This window comes from Aulostomus chinensis, chromosome 17, assembly GCF_037954235.1.
Source record: "Aulostomus chinensis isolate RoL2024-O1b breed Wild chromosome 17, RoL_Achi_v1.0, whole genome shotgun sequence".
Taxonomy (NCBI): domain Eukaryota; kingdom Metazoa; phylum Chordata; class Actinopteri; order Syngnathiformes; family Aulostomidae; genus Aulostomus; species Aulostomus chinensis.
In genome coordinates, this window is record NC_141336.1 from 14096299 (window position 1) to 14112561 (window position 16263).

Below are 16263 nucleotides of genomic sequence, written 5' to 3' on the forward strand. Positions count from 1 at the left end.
TGTTACGTGTGTTTCATCCAAGTAGTTAGAATTATATTTAACTGGTTTTTTGTTACCCTCCCCTTGGAGAGATGCTAAGCTGAATTGGATGTTTAGACTGACTGTCGCTACCTGTCAGTTAGCACTTTTGTAGCTACTATATTTCAGTGGGCTAGCATGCACTAAGTGGTTTTGGCAAAGATGCCATGTGAGTTGAGCTTGACTGAGGGGAGTTGGCTTCAAAGAGAAGATACTAGAGTCTAAATAAAGAGCAGTGATTGCCCACATTCAGTACGTTGCTGGCTAATGTTAGCATGCTGTCACCTGGGCAGTTCTTTTTGGCAGCACATTGAAATGAGATAATCAGGAGCCAAAATAGTAACCAACAAGTTTCGGCATATGTTTAGAACTCTGCCTATAACTCATACACAGCCACTCATGAACACAAACGAGAAACAAGCCCCCCAGAGTGGAAGAGGTAGGAGAGTGTCATGGAGAGTCCTTTGTCCAGCATTCTGTAACCTTAGCCTACTAAAGCCTCACATATCTCTCCTAAACTCTGCCTCTGTATCTCTCACGCTCTCAACAGGTGTTCATTCATATATTGTTGGGGGTTGGTACTGGGTTGACATTGTGTATACCATTTGTCAACAAGTTGTATTTAGTGTCTATGACTCAAGCGAGTAGGAAATCATGGTCAGCTTTTCAGTTATCACACCATTCTGATATGCTGGTGTTTCCATTGTCAGAAGAGAACTCACTGTCCTTTTTTACCCATCCTTCTTGTCCAGTATCACATTACAAGTGGAAACAAATGTATAGCTCATCACAGTTCAAAAATGTGCAGAGAACACTGTGTCCAGACCTTTAAGTATTTCTGGCAATTATCACAGACAGATTGACTTTTATTAGTTGGCAAGTTTAAGCAGGAAGCTCAATAGAAATGAGCAAAACTGATGACCCAGATGTTAGAAAAGCTTGCAATTTCTAGCCCGCTCCATATCTGTGTCCCTCTGCTTTACATTGTTCTTCACCAAGAAGTGCATCTGGTGGATAGAAACATCTGGAAGATTGTAACTTTGAAGAGGACTGTGTGGATAAAACAATGAATCCTTGTCCACAGACTTGTGTCTAAGAATCCTCTGTTCTCTAAAACCTCTGGTGAATGTCTGACCTTGTTGTTGTCTATAATTTTGTGATTCCACCTTAAAATATGTAGGGATTTTCAGGCCAATGCTGATACCAATTTTTGAAAACAAGAAGATCTGATAACAGATGAATAGGCAGATATATACACTCACTGGCCACTTTATTAGGCACACCTGTCCAACTGCTCGTTAATGCAAATTACTCATCAGCCAATCACATGGCAGCAACTCAATGCATTTAGGCATGTAGACATGGTCAAGACGATCTGCTGCAGTTCAAACCGAGCATCAGAATGGGGAAGAAAGGTGATTTAAGTGACTTTGAACGTGGCATGGTTGTTGGTGCCAGACGGGCTGGTCTGAGTATTTCAGAAACTGCTGATCTACTGGGATTTTCACGCACAACCGTCTCTAGGGTTTACAGAGAATGGTCTGAAAAAGAGAAAATATCCAGTGAGCGGCAATTCTGTGGGCAAAAATGCCTTGTTGATGCCAGAGGTCAGAGGAGAATGGCCAGACTGGTTTGAGCTGATAGAAAGGCAACAATAATTCAAATAACCATTCGTTACAACCAAGGCATGCAGAAGAGCATCTCTGATTGCACAACACGTCGAACCTTGAGGCAGATGGGCTACAGCAGCAGAAGACCACGCTGGGTGCCACTGCCACAGCTAAGAACAGAAAACTGAGGCTACAATTCACACAGGCTCACCAAAATTGGACAACAGAAGATTGGAAAACGTTGCCTTGTCGGATCAGTCTCGATTTCTGCTGCAACATTTGGATGGTAGGGTCAGAATTTGGCGTCAACAACATGAAAGCATGGATCCATCCTGCCTTGTATCAACGGTTTAGGCTGGTGGTGATGGTGTAATGGTGTGGGGGATATTTTCTTGGCACACTTTGGGCCCCTTAGTACCAATTGAGCATCGTTGCAACGCTGCAGCCTACCTGAGTATTGTTGCCGACCATGTTCATCCCTTTATGACCACAGTGTACCCATCTTCTGATGACTACCTCCAGCAGGATAACGCGCCATGTAATAAAGCTTGAATCATCTCAGACTGGTTTCTTGAACATGACAATGAGTTCACTGTACTCAAATGGCCTCTACAGTCACCAGATCTCAATCCAATAGAGCGTCTTTGGGATGTGGTGGAATGGGAGATTCGCATGATGGATGTGCAGCCGACAAATCTGCAGCAACTGCGTAATGCTAGCATGTCAATATGGACCAAACTCTCTGAGGAATGTTTCCAGTACCTTGTTGAATCTATGCCACAAAGGATTAAGGCAGTTCTGAAGGAAAAAGGGGGTCCAACCCAGTACTAGCAAGGTGTACCTAATAAAGTGGCCAGTGATATTTTATAGATGGATATCTATCGTTATGTAGACTTTTATATTCCAAAATTTGGTTCAGATATATATCACAAAGTATGTATTTATGTATATGTATAACTTATACTGTCCAAAATGACATTGGGGCACTTTTATCACATCTGATAATTTTGGCTAACGGATCAATATGTTTGGTCCGTGAAATATATTTGATATTTTGTATTTGTTCGATTAATGCCTTACATGGTATTTTGAGATCTTTGGAATTAGAAAGATATATTTCAGATGTTAAAGATGTGCAAATGATTGATTCTCAAGTGATAAATACGTTAATATTGCAGCATCTTAAAGCCTTAATTTCTGCATCTTCTCTTTTTTCCCCCAGTATCACATCAACAAGCTGTCAATCATGTCCTCAGACAACCACATGAATAACAGCGAGAAGGAGGTGGACGAAGTGGATGCAGCCCTGTCAGACCTGGAGATTACATTGGAGGGAGGGAAGACATCCAACACACTGGTATGACCACTCTGCTCTCTGATATACTCATCCTCTTGTTGATTTGTTTTCTTAACTGCAAGAGTTTCTCAGTGGTGGTTTTGGTCCTCCTTGTCTTCTTTTGTAAGGAAGTAGCACTCATTCACAAATAAAGGAAACTGTTGATTGCATAATGAATTTCTCTGGAGGTGTGAACCTTTCATTATTATTTATGAGGCCTGTATATGAATAAGAGCTCAGCTTAAGATTTCTGACGTGCTGACAAAGCCAGTAAAATCGCATTGTAATAGTTACAGAAAAAAAAATTGTGTTCATTGTTCCGATGGTGGAAGTTTATGCAGCTCAGCAGAGGAAACTGGGCTGAGAAGTATTATGTAAGACTTATGTTATTCATTGCTCATTAGCATGTGCTTAAGATATTTTCTAGGCCTTAACTGACAATGTTTGGATTTTCCCCATCCTTGTAGGGTGACATCACATCGATTCCTGAGCTAGCAGACTATGTCAAAGTCTTCAAGTAAGTATATAGCTAAACTGATACCATAAAACCACATGCTTCATCTGTCCATCCATCCATTTTCTACACCACTTATCTGTTAAGGGTCGCGCGGGGGGCAGGGCCTCTCCCAGCTGACATTGGGCGAGAGGCGGGTTTCACCCTGGACGGGTTGCCAGTCCATCGCAGGGCCATCAGAAGCAATAAGGGGCTCAGTATCTTGCTCAAGAATACTTGAACATGGTTACTGGGGGATGTGAGGATTGAACCAGCTACCCTTCAGTTGCTGGACAGCCACTCTACTTCTGCGCCATGCCCCCCCTAGACCATATGCTCATTCAGTGTATTCAGAAAACATTGATGACAGTTTGTTGTGCATGCAAAGGCTGTATTTTTCAAATTTTAAATCAGGAAATGACATGTTTCAGCTAAATGGGGACGCTGTTTTGTTTCAGTCTAGTAAGGTGTGATTGTGTGCCAAACTGATTGCAGTTGAACCAAGCATTTTTTCAAACATTAAGCTTTTCCTGACAAACAGGTGGGGCGGGGAAGTTTCATAATGGTATGATAGGCCGAGGCTTTTCCTCTTTAATTGTTTCCCATTAGTGTTCAATGTGCCAATGTTGGCTCCAGTCTTACTCACCTGGCTGCTCTTGTGAATCCCTCCCTCTTTTCTCACCCTTTTTTTTTCTTGGACTCTTGTTCACTAAAAAGGAAAATGGGTGTTTTTTTGGGGGAGGGGGTTGTTTTGTTTTTTTGTTTGTTTGTTTTTGTAACATTCTTCCTGTGTTTGCTTTGCAGACCCAAGAAACTGACGCTGAAGGGCCATAAGCAATACTGGTGCACATTCAAAGATATCACAATTTCCTGTTACAAGAGTAAAGAGGAGGCACATGGGACACCTGCTCACCAAATGAATCTTAGAGGTGCAAACACACAGGAATATCACTTCATACCCATGAAAGAGTACTGTGTTTTTTCTTCTGCTCTAAATATGTTAGGTGCAGTGTCAAGTCTTCATCTAACCCATGAACTTTTCTTCTCTGCAATGTGGCCTCCATATGTAGGTTGTGAGGTAACCCCAGATGTTAACATCTCTGGTCAGAAATTCAACATCAAGTTGCTAATCCCTGTAGCTGATGGCATGAATGAGATCTGGCTTCGGTGTGACACGGTAAGTTTGAATTGAGTGCAACCTTAATATTCAATCACCAGGCAGAAAATCTGGAATCAGTTGGTGTTTAATCATGAGTGGCTTTTGTCTTCAGGAGAAACAGTACGCCCACTGGATGGCTGCATGCCGCTTGGCCTCCAAAGGGAAGACCATGGCTGACAGCTCCTACAACTTGGAGGTCCAAAACATTCTGTCTTTCCTCAAGATGCAGCACATGAACCGCGACCCTCAGTTCATTGAACCCATCACTACTGACATCAACCCAGAATGCCTTGTGTCTCCACGTTACCTGAGGAAATACAAAAACAAGCAGGTGAGCTTTGTAGGAAAGAGGCTGTAGATATCTGCTAATCTTGTTCTTAGGAACTATGACATATGATTGCTGTGATACTGCAACAATAACAACAACCACCTAAGTTAAAGTGAGAGAAGATTACTGTCTGGTCTAATGTGTATTTTGTGGGAGATGTTTACTTGTTTGAGTTGACTGTGGTGTTAGATCGAGCAGTGACTGATGCTTCCCAGATGGCCGCCTCCTGGCATCAGGGTTGTCTTGCTGTGGAATGTAGCATGCTTCTACTCCCCCTTCTTTACTTTTCCTCCTCCTCCTCCTCCTCCCTCTGTTCCTTCTCGCCACCCCCCTCTGTCCAAGGGGAAACCAGGACATCAGCCATCCAAACCGCTCAACATACTTACAGTAGAACTGCTCATGTCAGACTGTAACTGATACCTCGGATCTCTGTCTTTGTGCTCTTACTCAAAACTCTTGTCCTCTAGACTTATATTTTCTCACTCTATACATAATTAATCTGTTATAAATGAGGAGAGAATTGAGAATTTATTAGTCCAAACAAAACTTCTGGTCACGGCTGAGCAACAGTTTCAAGCCACAAAGGCATGGTTTAATAACCAGGTGTCACATTTAAGCACTGAGTTTGAACTAAGTTTTCTTGTTAACTGTAGGAAAATACTATGTGGTCAGCAGATTTGCATGTAAGCGTGTGTATTTTGGAACAGCTGAGTACACAGCTGCTATAGTTATGTTAGTTGGTGATGTTTGTTGGAAGGGTTGCCTCCCTGTAGCTAACACACAAAATTGGGTTTTGTTCAAGTTGGAATAGAGAATATGGGGTTTGGATGGTGCCATATAGGAATTCATTCATCGCAAATGGTTTGGGCTGTAGCCTTAAATATACTGGACAAAGAGGAAGACCAGTGGGTGTAAGAATGGATGTTGAAACCGGATATGATGGTTGAGATGCACCACAAAGAGCTAAACGGCTGTCTGCCATTTGGAGCCTCAACTATATTTGGAAGTTTATGACTCACAGTACTAGAGAAATGGTTAACAACATTGCTGGTTGCTTGTGCAAACAAATCATTGACTGCCAGGCAGGGAACATCTGAGTTCTTTGGATCTCATTTGTGAAAATTGTGTACATCCAGATACTTGCATTCTTCCCATTAATTCTTGGATCAAATTTTAATTGAATTCATATTTTTTAAATGTTAATGCTCATTAAAGATGATTACTGCTCCTCATCTTTATGTGCTGCTGATCTGCTGACCTTGATAAAGACTGACAAAAAGATTTTTTTGTCATTCTTGGACAGCCTCTTGTGTATCAAGGCACCATCTACAAATCAGTTCCACTTCCAAAATAGAAAGCACTTTCCCCAGCAGGTGGTTAGCAATGATGCATATTGGTATATTGTTGCTAAAAGCCTTTAGCTTATGACACACAGCAGGTGGAAAACTTTTATACACACCTGTATAATGCAAAATATCCATGAGCTGCTGCTGCAACAGCTCCTATTACAGGAGTACATGGCCTTGCATGTATGTGCCCAATTTAAAAAGCATAGTGCAGGTTGGAGACCCCAGTCTGTCAATGTGTAGGAATAATGTGTGAATGAGATTTTCATAATTGTAATCTTAGATATACATTGAAGTTACTTCTGTTTTGTTTTTTTCTTTTGTCAGTTTTTATGATTTTATTTTTGGAATTTTGGCACCAAAGCTGTGACAAACAGGGAGAAATTCATTCTAGAGAAGGATATTGATAATACATTGACACTAATGCTAGTTTCTAGGATGTTATAGATAATTATGCACACACATATGATGTACTCAACCTCATATTTTTGCTAAGGCGTCAAAGAGAGTGGGAATAGCGGAAAGTTGTTGTTGGGTTTTTTTTGCTCTTTTATTTACATCATTCATGTGAGTTTGGACACTCAATCGATGGTTTATTCACCTCTCAACATCAGTCTGTCATGCACGAGTGTCCTGTGCTCTTTAAAAAGAAAGGGAATACTGCTGCTAGCTTTGCACTGCTGTTAATGTACATTTCAAGCACCTTTTATGTGAGATTGTCGATGTTTGGCATCCAGTTAAAATGACTACATACAGAATTTCCACTTTTATTTGCCGACAAAACACTTAGCTGCTGGTTAGTGTGTCAACTGGCATCCTGTGAGTACTAAGTATGCTAGCTAGCTGTGCTGTCCCCAGTTAGAGGAACACACACCTCCCTCAATATTTGACTACTACTGACTGACTAACTGATAGACTGATGACTTAAAACCAAGATTACTAACCCAGTCTACCCAAGGCACTGCATAGTGGAGTACCAGTGTATTCCTGCATTAACCTGTCAGTTGTAGTTCAAAAAAATCAAATCCTCTCCACAAGATGGACATTTTTCCTCTGCATTTTTTCAGACTTTTTAAAAGTATAAAAACTTACTTTGACTTTTCAAATGGTCATATGGACAAAATCAATTATAGATCTCATAAAAAATTTAACCTGCACTATAGTCTTTAAGATCAGAAGTTACCCATCAAATACACTGATGGGTAAGAACAGAGGTGGCTTTCAGTGCATGAAGTACTCACAGGATTTTTGTATTTTCCTCTCATTGCCTCCATTAAGAACAATAAGAAAACATTGACAGATGATGCCCAAATCAGTGTTTTAAGTTAGAATTAAACTAGAATTAGAAAAGCACTGTACGAGTAAATTTCAATTCTATTCCTCTCACATTCTCCTCTTTTCAGTCAGGAAATCCCTTAAACCTAATCAGGGTTAGTGAAGTCAAAGAGTAACTTTTCTGTCTTGAACCGAGGTCAGCACTGTCACAAAGCCAGGGCCCACATGGTCATGGCTTTAAGTCCTCTGTATTAAAACACCAGCCATCTCATCACTTAAACCAAAATGAAACTGATTGTGTTGCCAGAATTAAACAACTACAATCTTATATTTTGAGTAAGCTGATCAAATGTTACCCCATCTTCAGTACAGAAAATGATTAGACAGATAAAAAAAATCCTTTGTTCCTTCAACCCCTGCCAGACAACCCATTTAGCCACAGAGACTTACTTTAATTAAAATTAAAAGGAGTATTAGCGCAGTAGGGTGTGTGTGTCTCCTTGGGCCTGTGGTTCTCTCTGGCCTAGCTCCAGTCTCACTCACAAACCTTGTTCAACAGGGGGGGGGGGGGGGGGGGGATCCCCAGGCGCAACATGAAAGTGGAGTGGTATTCATGTGTGGTCAGTGTATGTTCTCATGCATTCAAGCACATGTGTACTCACGAAGTGGGCGTGGGGGTACCAGGAAATGAGCTGTGCCTGAGAATGTCGCGCGGGAAAACTGTCTGGGAAAAGTTCGGTCAGCTGTGACCACTCCCCATCCCCCTTAAACTGGACTTCCTGTTGCCTGACTGGCCTAAGGAGACTTCCTCACTGGAGCTCCCAGCAGCTATACACTCAGGAATCTTTAGATTACCTGCACCAGAGCAGTTTCTGGACCAAACTATACATTTGGATTAGAGACAACAAATGATGAAAGCACAATAATAAACTGCTGGAGCTTGGAGACATAGCAGTCCTGCATCCACTGTGTTCCTCCTGGTAAATACCACCATCTTGTGGCTTAAAGCAGAATCACACACATTTCAACTGACGCAGATGGTGGGTCCTTGAGGATTTTTTTAATCAGTGAAATTGCACTTGACTGCAAAACAAACATTAGAAGCCACACTGGAAAACTTTGCAATTCTGTGCTGCTCAGAATAATCAAAGTCTTGTTTGTTTTTCAATTGGATAATACTTAAACCAGTTAAAGTCTTACATGAATCATACTAGCCAGAACAAATATCACACAATATCAATGCAGGAACATGTAAATATATAGGCCATATAAGTTTTCAAAATACCTAATAGAAAGTTGGAGTTGTACAGAAAAAACATGGAAGGTAGTTGTAGTCCAACAGCTTTGTAGTGTCACTTCCTCCCGTGCCTGAAGTGATAGTGAACAGGTCACAGTGTGAGCGACAGTGTAGTCCACTAGAGGGCGCACATCTGGACACAGCATCTTGTGTTTTTCCATCTTGGTGTGCCAAAGACCTACCCCTTGTGCTTGGTTTCAGTTGATAATTTTCAATCTGAATGGCCCCTAGTTTTAACTTCATGGTAATTTATACAATTCTGAACCAGCTGGAGCATCCATAGCCATCCTACAAATTCTAAACCTGACCTGCATAAGTCCAGTGACCAGCTCCTTGTAAAGAAATTCTTTCTCTCATGGCAAAATACTGCATGCCATCTCAGCTTCACAGACCTCCATTCCTTGTTCCTGGTATTACAGTAATGGCCCCCTACTTTGTTTTGAACCCGTCTCCTCTCAACATTGATCTCTTACTTGCTTGTTCACTTTGTCCAACCTTTTTTCCTTGTTTCTCTCCTTGTATCCATCTCCTTCCTTCCTCTGTGTTTGCCTCCCCTCCCTCATCCCCTCTTCAGCAAGGCTTTATCAGGGATTTGGTAAGTCAGATGTGTGTCCACTGGGTGCTGTTACACTTTAGATACATGCATGAATGTGTCAGCTCTGACCACTTGTTTCATGTATGGGTTGGTTCATCTAACCATAACTAGTTGTAGGTCTTAGTGTTGTGAATATCTGGCTAGTTTTAGTGTGTCGTTAGCTCTAACATGTTTTCAGGGGAATATAAGACAAGCAAATGACACTTATCAATAGAGCATCTAGATTTAGTGAGTTTCATTTATTTACTCAAGAGGTACAGACAGTAGAGATATTTAGGGGTTCAATCAAACGTGAAAATATTTAGTAATGGATCATGTAGGTGTTTTTGCTTGTTTTAACCCATTTAACACAAATCCATGTGTTCAATATTAATGCTGACTGGTCTGACACATGCTACTGGTTTTGGTTTATGTCTGTATGATATGAAAAGCAAGACAAAACAACTACTATGAAGCAAGGTCATATTTTAGGTATTGTATATCTAGCCAATCTTGTATTGTATTGAATATTCTATTGTTCTCATATTAATCACCTCTTAATCTTCAAATGTAATCTCTCAATACACTAAAGAATATCAGGTTAGCACAAGATAAAGACAACATGAATATCACAATGCTGGATTGTTTTTTTTGTTTTGTTTTTTATAATTCATTCCAAGTAGCTGTTGGCTGACTTTTCATACCGTACACTCAGACAAACTGAAACCATTAGCAACCTGGAAGAAAACGGCATTCATAACTTAAACTGGTCAGCAGCACGTGAGTAAACGGGTGGGGGAGACAGAATCATTTTTGTGGACGGTACACTCATCCTAGATCTGTGTCTCTGCTCGTCTAGTTGATCAAATTTTGGGCTGCAGATCCAAAATCAATTATAGAGAAACACGCTCCTGCATGCACACTTGCACATTAACTTTATTGTGGCTCTGCACAGGCTCACAGGATTACATTTGTCTGTTGTGATGTAGACTTCTACTCTGACAGCTCCTCTGCTGTTGGCTGTGTGCTTTTATGGACTGTACCACAGCCAGTTGATGCGTGGGTACATGTGGATCTGGGTGTACTGGGTGTTTTTAATTTTGGTGGTGGAATTCATTTGTTGACAATTGTGGTGTGTCCCAACCGTGGAGACTTGAATGCTGAGGTCATATGTGTCATGTGTGTTTGTCAGATTTCCGCCCGGATTCTTGAAGCCCACCAAAATGTGGCTCAGATGAGTCTCATTGAGGCCAAGATGCGCTTCATACAGGCGTGGCAGTCCCTGCCGGAGTTTGGGATCACTCACTTCCTGGCCAAGTAAGATTTCTCACACTTGACTCAAGTCCAATCAATTGCTGATGTGTCTTCAGTTCTTTGATCTCCACCATCCTCCTTCTGTGGTGTGAGCTGATAGCAGATGTTTGACGGTGGATTCTCTTCTTCTTCTCAGGTTCCAAGGTGGAAAGCGGGAGGAGCTGATCGGTATCACTTACAACCGTTTGATCCGGATGGATGCCAGCAACGGAGACGCTATCAAGACCTGGCGCTTCAGCAACATGAAGCAGTGGAACGTCAACTGGGAGATCAAGATGGTGAGGATGATGTCACAGATCATTATCTCACTTTCATACATTGTCATGTATGTTTTAAAGAAGCCACTTCTCTCTAATGAGAAATATGGTAAGATGATGACAAATCCATTCCTGCATTCTGTGTCTACATTTGTATTGATATGACAAACATATGTTGTGCACAAGTAGGGTCACTTTAGTTATTGTTGGATATATTAATGTTTATCAAATATATATACAGTGTGTGTGTGTTTTTGTGTGTGTATATATATGTGTGTGTGTATATGTATATATGTGTGTGTATATATATATATATATATTTGTGTGTGTGTGTATATGTATATATATGTATATATTTGTGTGTGTGTGTTTACTCCAATGAGTAACCTCTGGGGCACTGCAGTATTTATTATGGGTTATGGTTATCGCAATATTCACAATAATCACAAACACAGTAATAATTACCAGAATAAAACTGCTTAGTATCATCATGATCGTGCCTCAGTGCAGCTTTAATTTGAGTGCTATGTAGGTGAGACATGTCCAGTGAGGTAAAGCAAAGAGTGAGAGAGAAAGGAAGGAGAAAAGCCAATGCAGAGGTTGGAGCTGTGTTCCAACACAGGGCCACGCCTCATGTGATGGTCATGTGAGGTTTTGTGGCACCTTTGACCATGTTTTGGTCAACTCTAGCTCAGGCTTTTGGAGGGACATGTAAGCCTCTCTATTGTTCTCTTAGGGCGCATGGCATGAGGTCCCAATGCATAACATTTTAACTTCAGAAGTAGTCCTTAATTTGGCAACGCAACTGTGTTCTGTAGCTTGAATCAAAAGGGACTCTGGAAAACAAAAGACACCATTGAAGAGAGATAAGGATTCCCACACCAGGAAGCTTCCATTTTGGGAGATCTTTATCTCTCTCTTTTCGTTCATTTCTTGAATGCAGCACCCACCAAGGGATGTGTGCGTCTCCTTTTACAAACGAAGGACACCAGTAACAATCAAACTAGAGGTTCTGGCCTTCATTACACTGACAGAAAACATGATTATATTTTATGGATACAATCAAAGCACAACCGATGCTCTGTGTCCTCAGGTGACAGTGGAATTTGCAGATGAGCCGAGTCTGTCCTTCGTCTGTGCCGAGGTGGACTGTAAAGTGGTCCACGAATTCATTGGAGGCTACATCTTCCTGTCCACGCGTGCCAAGGACCAGAATGAGTCTCTAGATGAAGAGATGTTCTATAAGCTGACCAGCGGTTGGGTGTGAGCCGCCCCATACCACCAGGGGTCAGTGATTGCCAACCAGGGGCCAGGAGGGGTGTGTCGGGGGGATGGGTGGGGTGGGGCCACATTGTATGGTTTTATTTTATTCTACTATTTCTCTTTTTTAATTGTTTGGAGCTGTGCTGATGAGTTCAGGACAGCCCCACTGTTGCCTCTGGTTGACACCATTTGTATTGTTATAGTTTTTATTGCATTTAATGCTAACAAGGTCATTTGCTAAAACACTAATATTCTTATGGATGCGGTCCAGATGACCTTTGAACCTAAACTCCTGTGATAAAGCAGAAGTTGCGCTAACGTGACCCAGGAAGCTCGTCTGTTTCCCTCCTCTCCTTCTGGACCAATGGCCATCAACATGCGTCCATGACAACCCTTTAAAGCCAATCAAACACCCAAAGATTTCTTTCTCTCTCTGTCTGTCTCTCTCTCTTCTCTCTTTTTTGTCTGTCTCTCTGTCCGTCTGGTCTCTCCTCGCTCTCTCTCTCTGTCTCTGGTGCCTCTATCTCTCTCTCACAGAACTGGACTAGAGCTGGCATCGACCTGTTAGCTATTTTAGTACCACACATAGTTGCAGTCACAACTAATTATTTATCTTGAAAGTCCAATCAGAAAGCTCTGTCAAACTGTCCACTCTATGAAGGCTTTCATCTTTGTGACACGTGTAAGCACTTCCACAATATGAAGTCCTGTTAATGACATAAGCTGTTATTAATTTTTCATTTTTTGCTTTGATTTTTTGTTGATGTTGTTTTTTTTCTTTGTTGTGTGTCATCACAGCTTCTTGTTATTCTCCTTGCATTAACTGACAGGAGGGATGTTGCGGTGTGAAAACACTACAGTGCAGTGCAATGAGCATATGGAGTGTCCAACTGTATCCCTGCTGCATGTCCATCCTCATGAGTCGTTAAGTGGTCTCTCAGGCTAATGTACCTGACAACAAGGTTTTAAAGGTCATGTTTCTTTTCTGAGTAGATTTTTTTTCATATTTTGGGCGTTTTCATACCTGCCTGGTATAGTTTCGTTGATTGGAACTCTGGTGCCTTTTCCATCTTGAGGCAGTTTGATTCAGCAGGAGTGAAGCCAGCAATCAAACCCGGACAAAGACCACAGCGAGGAGGTGGTCTCGGCCAAGTATTTGTGGTAGGACCCGAATCCAGACTTGATCTGACACAACTACCAGATTCAGGTTAGTGCCAAACGGCTCTTGTAACCAGGCGGGCTTTGCATTATCGGAGGAGGCTGAGCATGCAAATTGTAGCAGCTTACATACCGGGAAAAAAGAGGATGCATGCAGAAGAAGTAGAAGAAGTAGTTCCCCTCCCACCAGACTCGAGTGACCAAACCGAGTGAACGCTCACACGTGACTAGTGGTGCATTTTGGGAGTCTTGGATTTTCTCTGCATGAAAACAAGTTCACTGTCCAGACCAGAACAAGTGCACTAGAGGTGTGAAAACGCCCTTAAATACAGGTAGTTTAGAAGGAAATCACGAGTATTCAAGACGTTTGAAAGATTTTTTTTTTTTAATGCTTGTTTTTAGAAATATTTGAAGACTCAACATTGAGATGACCGATTTTTCAAAGCAGATGTGTCCGTTACATTTTTCAAATGTTTGACAGCTGCCTATTTTCACAAACGTGCCACTGAAGAGCACCGATCCTCTCAAGCGTCTGCGTATCGCTGAGTTTGAAGTTGCCAAATGTTGAGCATTTGCATTCTTAGATTTGCAACAAGCATGAACACTACACACAAAGAGGGGCGCAAACATTGCTCCCTCCAACACCTCGTACTTTACCATTCTGTCTCTCACTCACACCATGAAGTATTATTATTATTATTGTTATTAGCATTACACACCAGCAAAAGGTCACAGAGTTTGAAGAATGAATATGCAAACTTTTTTTCCTGTGCCCTTGATATGAAGGAACAGTAAATGAAGTATTTTTTTTTTGTAACTAATGTAAAAACACAGGTTTTATAGAATTGTACAGTTTTTTTCTGCTTGTTGGGGCTTTAGAAGTGAGGTTTTTTTTGTTTTGTTTTGTTTTGGTTTTATTTGTTTTCTTCACCCCCTTCTCAGAAATGAGGGGAAGCCATCTGTCAACATGTGTTGTATTCAGTAATGTGTCTGCGTATGTTGTGGTCAGATGAAGATAAATATGAATATATATATAAAGATAATACTAGTCTCAAACTCCAGGTTTGATTAAAATGTTTGTCGAGTACATATTATATATTTTTTTCTTAAATACAGATACGTACGCCTTTTCATCATGCTGCCTTTCTCTTGCATTTCAGCGTCGCTTTATTCATTGACTGCGCTCCCCCCTGGCTGACTGTCCATCTGTGGCCCTGAGTAGCATTTTTAGCTCTTTAAACTGCCAGTGATCCCACCATCGTGTGCGTCTCTGCAGATTTATTTTTCTCGGCGTCTTTAAAAGAAAGACAAACTTCACCTTATCGTCTGGTTTTGTCACAAGTGTTTCATTGAATAATGTCCACATGAAGGAGAGACCCACATTATTTTAGACTCTGGAGTTTTGAGTCCAATCAGCAAAAATGAACCGAGTTAAGAGAAAAACCAAGTCTCGCCTGTTTTTTTATTTTTTCTCCGTTTCTTTTTTGCCTCCAGTGTCGGGAGCAGCAGTGCATGTCCTGCTGCTCTGTTATCTGACTGTAAAAAATGCATTTATTTTAAAAATAAAAGTAATTTTTATTTAAACTGATTTCCTCTTGTCATATGTCACATAATCGTCTGACATCCCCTCACTATTAAAGTCATTTTATTCTGCTGTATGTAGCTGCGGTCGGCTTTTCTGCTCTCTGATGCTCCTCCCGCTATAAAACACCTTGATGTTGACGCTGAACACTGAAGTCATTTGTTATCCCTGTAGCGCTGAAGAGGTTCTCAGAACTAAGATTGTTACCAGGTCCTTTCAATCTGGACGCAGTAAAAACGTTACATGCCCCGATAGTTCTTTGAACTATAAAACCTTTCCGAGACTGCCTTTTATATGCTAGGGAGGGTACCAAACTCTGTATTTTCAAGAGTGCCAACCCAATTACTCCAGTACTGCAAAGTAAATTCACATTGCATCAATTTGTACCACATTTTGATACCTGAGGGCACATCTGGGTGAGAGCGTATACGTCAGAGACAGAGGGTGTGAACGTGTCGTCACCCCTCAACATGTTGGTACCCAACACACAGTCGAGGAACTGAAGGGCCGAAAACGGTCTGAAGTGTTTTTGCGCTTCTCTAAACCCAACAGATATTTTCTGCAATATTTTGACTGATTGAGAAGTTCTAAGTGTTTTGTGTTTTGTTTTTTTCATATTTTTGTAACTGTAATTACTTTCTTTTGTTATTATAGAGAAAACAGAGTACCAAAAAAAGTACAGCTGGATTCCAGGTACTGATTCCGACATTGGTAGACAACCCTACAGTTGGATGGTGGTGTAGTTTTTGGAGGTGACGTCCATACGTGGGTGCTGAGTGCTAGTTGGATAGAAACTTGTCAAACTGCTCTTTGCCAGGCCAAAAAGGAAACTTATTCAGGTGTAAAACAGTTATACAAGGTGCTACAGGTAGTGGTACAGGTTCAACGCAATATTTAGTAACATGCAATGTATACATTCCACATGTCCACCACCAGGGGGCAGGGTACACCCACTTCTCCCCATCTGTCCACTGCAGTATCATCCCTACAAAGGTTTCTCCTCCTGAATCTGACATCTTTACCTGGCGTCCCAGCAGAAACCAAATGCCAGATTGAGGAGGAGATTAGTTCAGAGAACGCCTGCAGACAATCTGGCTATTTGCAGGCTCCTGCCCGTCCCCCTTACAGGGGGACTGCGCACATCCCTTCTGTCACCTGCTGAGCAGCTGGGTTATGAATGTGTTAGCAGGCCTGATAACTGGGGAATTGCTCGCGCCACCTGATGTCCAAGGAAGTCTCGTGTGTGTTGCTGA

At 41.5% G+C, this 16263-nt stretch overlaps 1 protein-coding gene across 7 annotated transcripts in view; it reads left to right on the forward strand.

Annotated features, from left to right (window-relative positions):
- fermt2 (FERM domain containing kindlin 2) overlaps positions 1 to 15009 on the forward strand; it is a 44018-nt gene extending 29009 nt beyond the window's left edge. For 5 of the 7 annotated variants that reach the window (XM_086182235.1, XM_086182239.1, XM_086182236.1 and 2 more), the window contains exons 8-16: positions 2851 to 2985; positions 3432 to 3481; positions 4262 to 4386; positions 4528 to 4634; positions 4729 to 4947; positions 9437 to 9457; positions 10629 to 10753; positions 10887 to 11028; positions 12101 to 15009. In XM_086182235.1, the coding sequence (XP_086038361.1) occupies positions 2851 to 2985; positions 3432 to 3481; positions 4262 to 4386; positions 4528 to 4634; positions 4729 to 4947; positions 9437 to 9457; positions 10629 to 10753; positions 10887 to 11028; positions 12101 to 12274 (1098 nt within the window). In that variant the 3' untranslated portion in view covers positions 12275 to 15009. The remainder of the gene's footprint in view (positions 1 to 2850; positions 2986 to 3431; positions 3482 to 4261; positions 4387 to 4527; positions 4635 to 4728; positions 4948 to 9436; positions 9458 to 10628; positions 10754 to 10886; positions 11029 to 12100) is intronic. The other 2 variants (XM_086182233.1, XM_086182234.1) reach the window with 2 other exon arrangements.
- The last annotated feature ends 1254 nt before the right edge of the window (positions 15010 to 16263 follow it).